Genomic DNA, 13,116 nt, shown 5'->3' on the forward strand with positions numbered 1-13,116 from the left:
ACGAGGACAAAGCTAACCACATAAAGATCACATGCAACCTATTGCCACCCTATATGAAACATAAAGACAATGTGGATCCAACCATGGACTATACTAAGTACATAATTTTCATTTAGAGGCCATCCAAATGAAGTGTATGTGCTATATGAACCATAAACACCATATGAACTCAACCATGGACGATACTATGTTGCTCATGATAGCATGTATGTCCATAATAGCATGTGTGTCCATGATGCATGTATGTCCATGCCATGTCACACATACGCATCACATGTTAACATGCACATGCCAAACTGTCACCATCAGAGTAGTCCACGTAAGCAAAACCCATGGAACCAAAGCTCATCACGAAATGCTCACCAAATAAATTAATCTGTAGATATTTAGAATGTAAGGCATCTCTTATAATGGAATAAATAACATACAATCCCTTTCTACTTATCTGAGCTCTATCAGCACAAGCATATAAAAATTTATCATTTTGTAATATCTTTGAGTGTGCCATTCACCATAGGTTTTGGGAGTCTTCCTCCTTCAATCTTTGATAATTATTAGTGGAGTAATAATGGAAGATTTCTCTTTGACTCTCCATCTTTGACAGAAGAGAATGCTATTATAAAGAAACAGGAGCAATGTCACAATGTACAAATAACATAATACTAAGGAACCGTAGTAGTAAGTGGGCTCTAGCCCGAGTGGTAACATCCTCAGGCAGCTTGTGGATGTATAGGTCTTGGGTTAGAGCCCGATACTAATATAGTATAAAAATAATTATTGCAGTCCAAAAAGAAAAAAACAACCAACCATAGTAGATGATGCTAAAGTAAACCACTCTTTGGAATGTAGTCCGGAAAGAAGAGGAAAAAAACCAACCATAGGAGATGATATGCCAAAGTAAACTACTCTTTTGAAAGTGCATATTTTCTACCATTCCAATATTAACCAAGGGTCTTGTTCAAAAATGGGGTGCGAACAAAATTTGGTTGAGGTTGTGAACACTGATTTTCTATCATATGCCATGTATGGGGGGGTGATGACCCTCACCCTGTGTGTGTCATTCAAAAGTCTGTTATATAAGGAGGCTTCCAATAATTCTTCATGCGGGCATCTAAAGCCCAGCACAATCCTTGGTTGTACGTGTACAATAGTTTTCGAATTCTATTGGCGGCTAGCTTCACTGGAACTACTCCCAGAGTGGCTATCGTCTTCTTCTAAGTCATCCCCTTTCTTTTCAGAATGTTCATTCATGCTGGGAGGAGCTGATGATGGTAATTGCAATGGAGCGTCGTAATACGTAGCTGAGCCATACTGACTGGCATGGAAGAATGCTTCTTGATAAGAGGGTGAAGAAAAAGGGCCAGGGGGAAACGAACTCAGTGGCGGCCACAGAAGCATTGGAGAAAACCCTCCCGCAGCAGGACACTGAACATGGTACGCAGGTAGAAAGCCATAAGGTGGTGGCAGCCCCGAGGTAGCCACACTAATCAAAGCTGCACCAGAAGCAGCCCCAGCTGGTGGCTGAGGACAAGGCCCAAAACCTGCAAGAGGAGGAAAGGCAGGGCTTGGAAAGAGGGTACTTGGAGGTACGCCAAAATGTGCCACATTCTGAGAGCCGTCAGGCTTGCTTCTAAGTGGAGGTGGTTGCTTCTTCCCACTGGCTTTGCCCCCTCCTGTTGTCAATTTGCCTGGCAACGCTGGTGATGCCATGAGAGCCTGAACAAAAACAGAAAGGGTATCATGCACACACCCAAAATCTGTAGAAAAAAAGTCACATTCAGGCTTTGCGGTTGAGTATATCATATGCTCTTACCTGTGGATAAAAGGACGCATGAAATAACAGATCCCCTTCCGCCTCCTCATCTGACCTATCAACATGGAAAAGGAACGTAAGTTTTTTCACATAGAACATCATACAAGAGAGAAGGCGCCTTCCTTATCAAAACATTGTCAGCAATATACTGTCACATGCATCAGCTCCTACTTTTGAGTGCACGTGTCACACCAAGGACACAGCTAGAGTTTGAATTTAGTGGAGAGCCTATAACGAGGAGCATGTATCTTGGGACGATTAACCATTCAGTTAGTCAATCACACTTAAGCATGAAATATCAAAAACCATAATCACAATACCATAAACACTGCACTAGGGATCAAAGATGGGTCGAGCTTGGAATGACAAAGAGCTACCTCCTTTGCACTATGCAATTACAACGGAGAGATGAAAACATTCAAAGTGTAGAATTTCAGTGTACTGGATCATTTGCCACAAATGATCACACAATCACATACCCACCCACCACTGGAGGTGAAAAACTCACCCTCACAAGGTTATTGGTTCTCCCAAAAGCCTTCAAAAGTTGATCCATCACCTGTGAGCTCAAGCCACCTACCTGTGCACCACCCGTCAGCAAAACCAAGCCTCTATTGGATCCATACCCCAAAACAGCTGGTATGATCAGGAGTGCAAAGCCTACCGTGTGCAGCTTCGCCAAGACCAAGCAAGGGGCATCCTCACAGCACAACAAGCACACGGTGATTTACCACGCGAAAGAAGCGGGAATTCTTGGCCGAGAGGGAGGAGTTCTACAGGTGTTTTTTGAGTGCAGACAGCTCTGAGGCATGGCGGATGCTAGAGGAAAGGAGGCCCCCTACCCCCATCACCGACTCAGTCACATGGCACAGGTATGCCCAAGGGCTCTATGATGCCCCAGATCAGCCCACCTTTGACACGTCACAGATCCCCCAGCCAGCCAGATCTTCGCTCTTCACAGTGGCCGATGTCACAAGGGCCATGCATAAGCTTAAGAGTGGGAAGGCCAGGGACCATGAGGGTCTCCAAGCTGAACACATCATACATGCATGTGATACCCTTGCACCCTTCTTCGCTGAGCTTTTCAACACTGCCATATGTGAAGGCCTACCCCCTTCTTGGGCTACCAACACAATCTTTTCCCATCCACAAAGCCGGGGATACCCTCAAAACAAACAACTACCGTACTAACATGATAGGGCACATCCTAGCCAAGCTTTTTGGTTCAGTCCTAGAAGCAGAAATCAGCAATCATGTAGAGAGACATGCCCAACGAGCCAAGGAACAGGCGGAGTTCAGGAGGTCCTCCACCTTAAATCACATCTTCACTGAGAGCCACTATTGAGGAAGCCAAGCATAAGGGAAGACAGGTTTTCCGCAAAGCTTTTGATAGTATCCCAAGGGCTCGTCTTTTCAGGAGACTCCAGGAGCTTGAGATCCCAGCGGATGTAATATGGGGAGTATAGCACTACATGAATCGGTGGCAAGGAGAGTACAGGCACCTGGAGGTATGTCAGAGGAGATCAGGAGTACTATTGGGGTGAAACAAGGATGCCCATTATCACCCACTCTCTTTGGACTCTATGTTGATGAGATTGAAAACTTCATTGACAAATTGGGAGGGGCTGGATTTACACTGTCTGATACACTAGTCCTCTATGCGGATGACATTGTCCTAATTTCAGATTCAAAGGAGGGCCGCAAAGACATTTGGATGCTTTGGGGGCTTTTTGTGAGGAGTATGACCTCAACGTCAACCTGGGAAAAACCAAAGTTATAATTTTCAACACATCTAGGGCAGCAGCAAAGAGAAATCGGTTTACATATGGTGGAGATACTCTGATCACACCTATATCTGGGCATTACTTTCTCAGGACCGATCTTCACAATGAGGCCAGCAGCACAGACATGGATGGCCCGAGGGCATGCAGCTTTGGCTAGGCTCGAGAGGCAATGTTTCCAGGCCCACTTCCAGGAACCAAGCACAAAGATGTGGCTCGTTGATACCTTGGTCACTCCCGCAGTATCTTGGGGATAGCTTTTTGGCGACCAGATTTACGGCAAGAAGACTGGCAAAATTTAGAGAGGATACAGATCTTGATGTCGTCCAGGATGATCCGGAGCAAAGCATCGGTACCACATGAGATCCTCAGAGCAGAGTTTGGAGCTGCCCCTTTGGTAGTGGATGCCCTTTTCCAGACAGTGATATACTTACACCAGGTATACGCACTTGGTAGAGAGACCACCTCCCCAGATTAGCCATAGAGTCCTCAATGAGACTAGAGACATAGGGAGCAGTTTGTTCATGGCATGCTCGTGCCAGGTGATGGTTCGCCTCACACTCCCTAAGCATTAATGGTCTACCACCTTTCCAGTATAGCCTCGACGCCCCCCTGCTTGCCCCTCACGCACCAGGAGATCAACCGTCTCATCTGCATAGACCTCACTCAATTAGACATCCGTATTATATGGCTAGACCCTCGGGAGCAAATCTCGGTTCTACAGTGAGCATTTTCTCAAGCTCACACCAAATGGATTCATACAGCGGCCACACTACCTGCAAAGACACATGTCACATGCCATGAGGATGAGTTTGGCCAGATCCGAGTCTCATCACTCGCTGAGGATAGAGACAGGGAGATACAAGGGCATACAGGAGGAGCATAGGATCTGTCAAATGTGTACCACTGCTAGGGAGGTAGAGACAGAGGAGCACTACATCTGCAGATGTCCAATATACACCATAATTCACATGCCCAAACCTGGCATGTCACAATTCTGCCTCATGCATGGTAGGTGTAAGAGAGGTAACCACATGAGCATCATGCTCTCTCCTGTCAAACCTGTCAAGCTGATATAACCCATGGTACAATGTGCCAGAAGTGACCAATGCATAGGCACCTTCACGGTCTTTCATTGTGCATCTGTCGTCCTCAAAGTTGATTGCATATCCTCTTTTAGCAAAAGAGGAGACGGACAACAAGTTGTTCTTAATCCCTAGCATATACAATACATCTCGAAGACATAAGTCTGCACCATCTGCTGTTGTGAGGATCACCTCACCAACACCCTGAACTAGATAAGAAGAATTGTTTGCACATGTTACCCGGTTGCCTTCAGGGCAGCCATAAGCTTCTTAAATAAATCACTCTGTGAGGTAATGTGTTTAGAAGCACCACTGTTAAAGTGCCATGTGTCGTGTCTTTCATTGACACTGAGATACATGCTCTAATGATGCATCATAACTGCAAGTAATGAAAGTCCACTCATCCTTGCAGTTATGAAAGTCCACTCATCTTGCACGAGATTTACTGATGCATCATCTTTCCCTGCAGGTGATAAAGAAGAATCTACAGCCATGCCGCTTTCTTTTTTCTTCTCCTTTGCAAGCCTTTTCCTGCACTCATTCAAGTAATGACCTGGCTTCTTGCAGTAGTGAGATTTGTCCTTTTTCTTGGGCTTGCATCATTTTTAGCCTTTTGTGAAGGCTATCCCGAATCAACCTTTGGCTGAAAACTGTGTTTGGCTTTTCCCTTGCCTTTGTCTTAGGCAGCAAAAGCCCCATCACTACCACGCATGCTGGAAGATTTATTCTTCCGATTCTACTCCTCCTGTAATAACAGACCAACCAACTCTTCAAACAAGATTGGTTCAGGTTTCCCCACATAGATAGAGTGAGCGATGTGTGGAAGTTCAAGTAGGTTTCTAGCAAAGATGATAGTGTCCTGGAAACCAACTCCTTTTTGGAAATGACCTCATCAATATTGAGCAGCTACTCCCAAAGATCTTGGATCTTCGTAAGATGATCAGCCATACTATCACCTTCATTCATGTCCAAGTTCTCAAGCTCTTTCTTGAGAAATGCAACCTTGGCCTCATTCTTTGCCTGATACATGGTTTCAAGTACATCCCAAGCTCGCCATAAGGTCCTCCAAGACCAAATATGCAGTATGATTGATTGCTTTATTGACAAAGCAATCAAAGCCATTGCTTGGGCATCTCGAGTATCCCATCTCTTCTGCTCCTATGAGGGAGGAGTGGGTACTGCTGCTTGTTGAGCACCACGGCCAGGCGTGTTAGGTGCTATGTCAATAGGGCGTACATCTTCGAAGACTTGACAGATAACCCCATAATCCTTTGGCCACAAGTAGATTTCAGACCATGAAACTCCTTAGGGAGTAATTACTACCATCCAATTTGTCCTCTTGGAACAAAACCCCGAATATATCGGTCATATTTCCAGCCATGTGCTGAAATCTCTTGCAAGAGAGATGCAAACATGTGCAACCAAATATGCTGTAAAAAGCACCTGCATGCAAAATCCCAAACGCACCAGAGTGCAATGCCAGGCAACCACTGTATCGCCCCAAACACAAGGCTGCAAATAAACAATGCTGAAAATCCCCAAATTTTTGAGCACCAATGGGCTGATTTATGTGTCAATTGCACATAATTTACAAAAGCCCCAAAAATCTGTGTACTAATGAGCTTTAATTGTGCAATTAAGCACTGATTTTTAAAAAGCCCTAAAATTATGTGTCCTACAACTGCAATTGTGCAATTAAGCACAAATTTTGAAAAATCCCCGAATTTTCTCTATGTCCTGCAACTTAATGTTGCCCTGCACTGTTGCCTGCACCTTATGTTTGCAATAAAGCAAGCTATGCACAAAAGCCCCTTGAAGGGAACCCCAAAAATAAAAACAATTACCTGATTAGATAGAACCCTGATTTTGCAAGTGTTGGTGTCCTTTGAGACGGAACCTCCGAGGAGATGCACGGGCAACAGTGAGCGAATCTTGAGCTGCGCACGCGGGACCTGATGAGGAACAGGCGGCGTGGGAGAGCCGGTAGCGTGCAGACGGGTAGGGCGACTACACCTTGGAGCCGGCAACATTGACTGTGCAGGACTCGGTAGCTATAGGCAACGGGAGCTGCAGCCGTGGGACTGCAGCTGCAGCAGACGGCGAGAGCGGGGCTCTGATGGCAAGAGTACAAAAGGCCGCGACAGCAACGGGACAAGCACAGGCGAGCACAGCGTCGACGGGAAAGGCGCAAGCATCGAAGTGTGCAAAGACGGCGACGGCGAGAAGAGCTTGTGGAACGGATCTGGGACGGCATCGGAGTCGGACGGTGAAGGTGCCGGCCGGATGAAGCCCCAAATCTTGTGGGAAATTGCCCTCTGCCACGTAAGCCCAGAGTGGGGCTGAGCTTTGCTTGTGGCCGCCTCCTCTGGTGTGAGTGTTGCCCATGGGCAAGGCAGTGGTGGAGCCCTCCCAGCTGCTAGTGCCGCCTGAGTTGGTGGTGCAAACAAGCGAGAAGCGGCTGAGGTGAGTGGCGGAGGCCACAGTGGACGGAAAGGCAGGCGCCGGACGGAACGCAAGCAGTGACGGAACTGCGTGACAGCTCACGGAAATCTCCGGCGGACAGAACTCCGCGTGAAGAAGGGGGGGCAGCCCAGCTCTGATACCACTGTTGGGTTAGGATTTCACAAAAACAGACACACAGAGAAGTACACAGCAGCAAGCTCTCTCAAGAGAGAGAGATGGTGATTGATGCTCAAAGAAAGATGGATACAAATGTGTGCAGTGAGTAAGTTGACTCCACAATATCAAAATACAAAATATGTGGTGTCCTTTCACACCTAATATCCAAGGGGGAAAACCCAAAGGGAGAAAAGTGCCCTTGGTTAGCCCATTTTCACATGTGGCACTACTCATAGCATATGTGGCATAGCTCATAGCATATATGCCAATAGGAAGGCTAAGGCTAAGGCTATAGGTCTTCATCTGAGAGGGCTAAGGCTATAGGTCTTCATCTCTGTGAAGTTCCATCTCGAGCTAGGGGACCAAGGGGACCACCAAGAACTGGAGTGTGGGCAGAGATGCGGACCATGAGAAAGTCCTTACGAGACTCACCACTACATAGAAGGATCTATAATGCCCAGGCTGCCTCTGTGGCGAAGCTGAATGATGACTCTCCAGACCACCTTGGCCCGTGCCAGCCTACTATCACTGCCAACCCAAAGGAAGTTGTGGATCAACCGTTGTACCCAACTAATACACACCTTGGAGAAGGCCCATCAAGAGGTGATGTCCCACATGGTGGCGAGGACATGGTTTGTCACCACTTGTACTCCACGAGCGAGTGAGAGCTTGATCGTGCTCCAGTAAAGAAGCTTCTTCCAAATGCTAAGAAGGAAGAGGGCAGGCAGCTTCTCTGAGGTGAGGTCAATCCCAACCTGGCAGCCAAGATAACGTGCTGGAGTACCCCTCTGAATCCACTAGAAGGACTCAATTGGTCACCAAGCCGGGGAAGGGGATGAGCCAACCCAGAATCCACATGACTTGTGCCAAATTTGTGCTCCTAAGGCCCCGCAAAAGATCTCAATTGTATCCGCAAACCTCTGGAGATTCTCCACATCTCGCGAGAGGTAGTCCGTTGTATCAGGTACGCACTCTGAATCGAGAGGAGCTCCTCTTGAGATCTAACAGCAAGCTTGAGACCCTGTAGTCCAGTGTCCTGGGCAGCTAAAAAAACTATTCATCGCCTCCACCACAAAGAGGAACAGGAAGGGCGCTAGGGGGCATCCCTAGCGTACTGAACGAGAAAGCGGAAACCAGTTTACCCCAAGCGCCTTGGATAACTATGAGATGCCAAGTAGAGGGCGGAGATACCTCGGACCCAAGTGGCCGGGAAGCTCATCCTGCACGTAGTCCCTTGAGAAAACCCCAATCCACCATGTTGTAGGCTTTCTCAAAATTGAGGAGCCTACTGACATGAATGGACAGTGGCAATTGCCTCCCAGAAGGTGACGATGTTCTCCAAGATGCTCCTATCGTGGATAAAACGTGCCTGTGTACCATGAATCAGATCTTGGAGGTAAGGCTGCAATCGACACAGCTGATGGTTTTGGCTGGGATTTTGTAGGTTGTCCCCAAGAGGATGATAGGTCTCCATGGGCGAATCTCCATCATGTTGCCTCCCTCCTTGGGGATCAAGTGAATCAAGGCTTCTGCCGCCAATCTCTCTGGCATAGATCCAAAAATCATGATCTCATGGAAGGCTGCTCAGAAGCTGCCCTCCATGAGCTCCCAGTGAAACGAAGAAAGAGGGGAACCGAAGCCCATCCTCACCTGGGCACTTGCCCCTAGGAAGCTCCTACAATGCCTCTTGCAATCTCCTTGGAAAAGAAGTGAGGCTCTATGGTGGGTAGGGAATGAAAAAAACCAATGGCTATGGCTTGAACCTAGGGTAGAAGTGGAAGAAAAAATAACATGCGGTCTAGGACTGAGCTGCACCCCCCCACCCCCCCCCTCCTGTTCCACGTCGCTGCCTGCGCCCCCCTTGCTTAGCTCCACCACCTGCACACACACCCCCCCCCTCCTCGCTAGCCCTTCGCCTTCTTAGCCCCCCTCTACCCTGCCCGACTACAGCCCTTGCCCGCCTTCGTCCCCCCCTTTTCTTCTTATCCGCATGCCCTGCCCAACTGCACCCCCCGTGACCCCCTCCCTTCGCCTTCTTTCTGCACCGCCCCCCCTCCCTTCGCCTTCTTTCTACGCCCCCCCGCCCTTCGCCACCGGCGACTCCCCCCCTTTTTTTTCTTCTCTCTTCTTTTTTCTTTTTGTTTCGTTTTTCTTCTTTTCTCTTTTTTTCTTTTTTATTTTTTTCTTTTTCTTTTTTCTTTTTCTTCTTCTTTCTTTTTTTCTCTCTCTTTTTTGCCCCTTCTTCTTTGTGTTTCTGTGCCCTCCGCCCCTTTCTTTCCTTTCATCACCGCCATCTCTAGTCCATCCTTGTTCCTCCGGCAACGCCCTCAGGTTGTGGGCATCTCTGGCGGTGTGCTCTTAGAGTTCTTCGGTACTTGCGTGGCACTCTCGACTTTGGCATCTTCTATGGCCAAGGATGCACTCTTGTTAGATGGTCTGATCCAGATTGGGCTAGAGATCCAGATACTCGGCGTTCGACCACTGGTTGTGTTTTTTCACTCCGGTCTGGAGCCATTTCATGGAGCAGTAAAAAGCAGCCTACTGTGGCGCTTTCCTCTACACAGGCAGAGTATCGTGCGGTTTGTTATGCTGCATGTGAGGCGATTTGATTGCGGAGATTATTGGAGGAGCTTGGCTGTCCTCCTACCGGATCTACTCTTCTTTGGTGTGACAATCAGAGTTGCATCGCCATCGCCAAGAACCCTGTGTTTCATGCTTGTACGAAACACATTGAGATACAGTATCACTATGTTCGTGAACAAGTTCTTGCTGGAGATTTGTGTTTGGAGTATTGTCCTTCAGCGGAGAATGCTGCAGATTTGTTCACCAAGCCGGTTTCTCAGGCTTCCTTGGCTCCTCATCTTCGGCTTCTCGGAGTTTGTTCAGCATCCGGTGCTGAGAGGAGGTGTTAGCACATTCATCCCCAGTATCTACCCATGTCTGGTGTCCTTTTGGTCCCTTTTGCATGGCCCTTGATTGTGGGCTGGCCACCCTTATTTTATATATTTTTCTGGGATTTTTCCCAACCTAGATGCCTTTTTCCCAGTCGGCCAGCTTCTGCAGTTCCAGTCGGCTAGCTCTCCCCACCTATAAATAGGTGGGCTGGCCTCTCACTTTTTCATCTTGCCTAGTCTATCTTTTGCTCCCTCACTTATGAGACTACTTCTGTCTCTTGCTTGGGACTGTATTACTTCAATATATTCAGCATAGTTGCTCCATATCTCTCTCTTGCACTCTCTACTCAGCACACTCTAGTGCTTATTTGCTTCCGCTCTGTGCACTCTTTGACTACTCGCCTCCCTTCCATCCTCCTACTTGCCTCCCTTCCCTCCTCCTCCTCAGCTACCCCTCTTCCTTCCCTACTTACCCTGTCATGCCACACCTCCTTTCACATCATCGCCTCTCGCCTCCCCTAACACACATAGCTGCCCTATTCACTTGGCCGCCACACCTTTCTCCCCCTATGCACCTCCTATAACATCCCTCGCCCTTTGGCATTCACTTGTCATTGCATCACTACTTCCCCCTGTGAGGGGCATGTAACAGCTCATTGGAAGTAATACAAGTGATGTTTACAGTATTCTTGTGCATTGTTCTGCTTACATTCAAGTCTATTCTAAGTGTTACATTGTATCGTGAGTGTCAAGGACTCCCGGACATATACTGTCCAGGGAAGAACCGCCACGTTAGTGTGCCGGGCAACCAACCCTGCTCGTGCAGAAAAGGGGGGGCGACAAGGGCGAAGATGGCACAGCAAGAGGATGGGGAGGGGGGGTATGGGGGCAACAGGCTCGTGGAGGGGGGAAGGTCCAGCTCAAGCACATTGTAAGCTCCTTGGAAACAGAGGATGAGTAAAAGAAGCAATCTTGTGCTAATATGTGGAGGAAATTTTTGTTTGACACACATTCATTGTAAGAAAAGAACAACTTTCTGTCTTGAAGATAAAAATCTCTAGTGGTCTTTATGTTTTCTTAGAGTGGCTTCGAGAAACAGCCTCCTGACCGCAAAATAGCTGCCACATCCAATAGCTAACGCACCTAAGGGTAGGGCAGGCTTTGGAGACCACCCAATGGCCCGCCAGACAAACCCTATCGTTATGAAGCCACCCTTAATTTTAATGAGGTTATAAATTGTTTTAGACACTCATAGCATTGCACGAATTCCATGCTAAGAAAATGATAAGTTACTGCCTTCACTTTAGAGAAAAAATCAAATGCCAACAGAAATTACCTGTAATATTTTTGCAGCAAGTCCAGATTACGATACTTTGTCTCTTTGCGCACTAGGTCACCTGGAAACCCCGCCATAAAAAGCAGTGTAATGCCCAAAGCCTTGAAAAAAAAACTGCCAGTACGAATGTGTACCAGCAAGGCCATTTGGCACATCAAAGGACCAAATGATTTGAGCTTATTCCTTCCCATGCGTTGCCTTACATACCTGATAGCAGAAAATAAAAGCTAAAAAAGCATTCATTTTTCTTGTAAAGAAGATGGATATCTCTATATGATGATGATATTGATGCTTTGAAAAATGTTTTTACTTACTCATTTTGAGGAAGATTTCTGGTCTTGCCCCCATATTTGATGCAGAGAAACAGACATGAAGGGCAGCTTGGACCAAGTGGACGCATTGACCTTTCCTCATCCAGGATGCAAACAGGACACAAAACTGGGTTTTGCTTGTTAGGGTAGAATATCCTTTTCCTGATCCCTGGATGATCATACAAGACATGCTCCTGTCCATCCAAGCAGCACAAACTAAGCGCCCATCATGGAATCCCGTTAAAAAATTTCTAGTAGCAGAGAAAAAAATGAGCTCTTATGCTAAGCATTTGTATCAGCAAAAGGACTTTTTTTTCCAAAGAAAGATCCTTCTATTAGTTATAAAAGAAAAACTAGCCGTACGGCTCAATACAACACTGCTAAAAAGCAGTCCAAATATACATAAGGGATAAGGAAGGGGGGCCTCCCTCCTTGGCTGGCCGCTCTATCAGAGAGAGGCTACAACTGGTGGAGGCGGAGGAAAAGGCCACACTGGGGGCAGGTAGTGCCAAGAAACTCCACCGTTCTCCCTGGATAGGAAGGGTCCGAGGGTCCAAGCACAGAAGAAAGCCTCACGGCACTGTTGCATGCATTGCGAATCACCGGTCAAGCGCTCAAAAGTCCCAAAGGGTGTGTATGAGATCCACCCAAATGGAATGGATGACGGGTAATCAGGCTGTCAATGGCCTCACTGCATCGGGCTCGCCATCTCCCATCATCACTCACGAGCTAGGGTATAACTCTAGAGTCCAGGGCCACAAACGGAACTGCCGCTGCAATTGTCACAAAGATGCGCATGTCGGTGAGTCTCAATGCGAGGCCTCATCCATCATCCTCGTAAAGTAAGGCCTCTCCGCCAATCCAAGCTACAACCCCCATGTGACAATCTGGACAGACATGAATAAGGCAGAGGATGTGTTTCCATACCTGTTGTGTTTGGGGGCAGCCCCACAGGCAATGTCTCTAGCTCTCCTCAGGGCAACCACAACGGCAACAACATTGTAAGAGGCCTCCCAGTCCTGTCTAACCAAGATCTCCTAAACACAATCCAACACAAGATTAGAGAAACCAAATAAAAGGGGTGCAAGCAAGCTCACCACCCAACCATAGGATCAATAATTCGATCCACCCCCAAGACACCCCCGAGACAGGGGCTAAGATTCCACTCCACAGATACATGACAGTCAACATTGGTGTCCCATACCACCCATGCTTGCCCACAGGGGCCCTCAGCAAGACTATCTATTTGATATGCCATGTCCACGGCAGGAGTAGGA

At 47.5% G+C, this 13,116-nt stretch overlaps 1 protein-coding gene across 1 annotated transcript in view; it reads right to left on the reverse strand.

Moving 5' to 3' along the window:
• Window positions 1-889: 889 nt before the first annotated feature.
• LOC147621722 (uncharacterized) overlaps window positions 890-13,116 on the reverse strand; it is a 92,780-nt gene continuing 80,553 nt past the window's right edge. Inside the window, exons 3-6 of the mRNA XM_086822758.1 lie at window positions 11,843-12,033; window positions 11,529-11,735; window positions 1,814-1,868; window positions 890-1,716 (exon numbers count right to left, since the gene is read on the reverse strand). Of these exons, the coding sequence (XP_086678884.1) occupies window positions 1,162-1,716; window positions 1,814-1,868; window positions 11,529-11,735; window positions 11,843-12,033 (1,008 nt within the window). The 3' untranslated portion in view covers window positions 890-1,161. The remainder of the gene's footprint in view (window positions 1,717-1,813; window positions 1,869-11,528; window positions 11,736-11,842; window positions 12,034-13,116) is intronic.

Source organism: Cibotium barometz, chromosome 29 (genome assembly GCF_041138505.1).
Source record: "Cibotium barometz isolate CiBa-2024 chromosome 29, ASM4113850v1, whole genome shotgun sequence".
Taxonomy (NCBI): domain Eukaryota; kingdom Viridiplantae; phylum Streptophyta; class Polypodiopsida; order Cyatheales; family Cibotiaceae; genus Cibotium; species Cibotium barometz.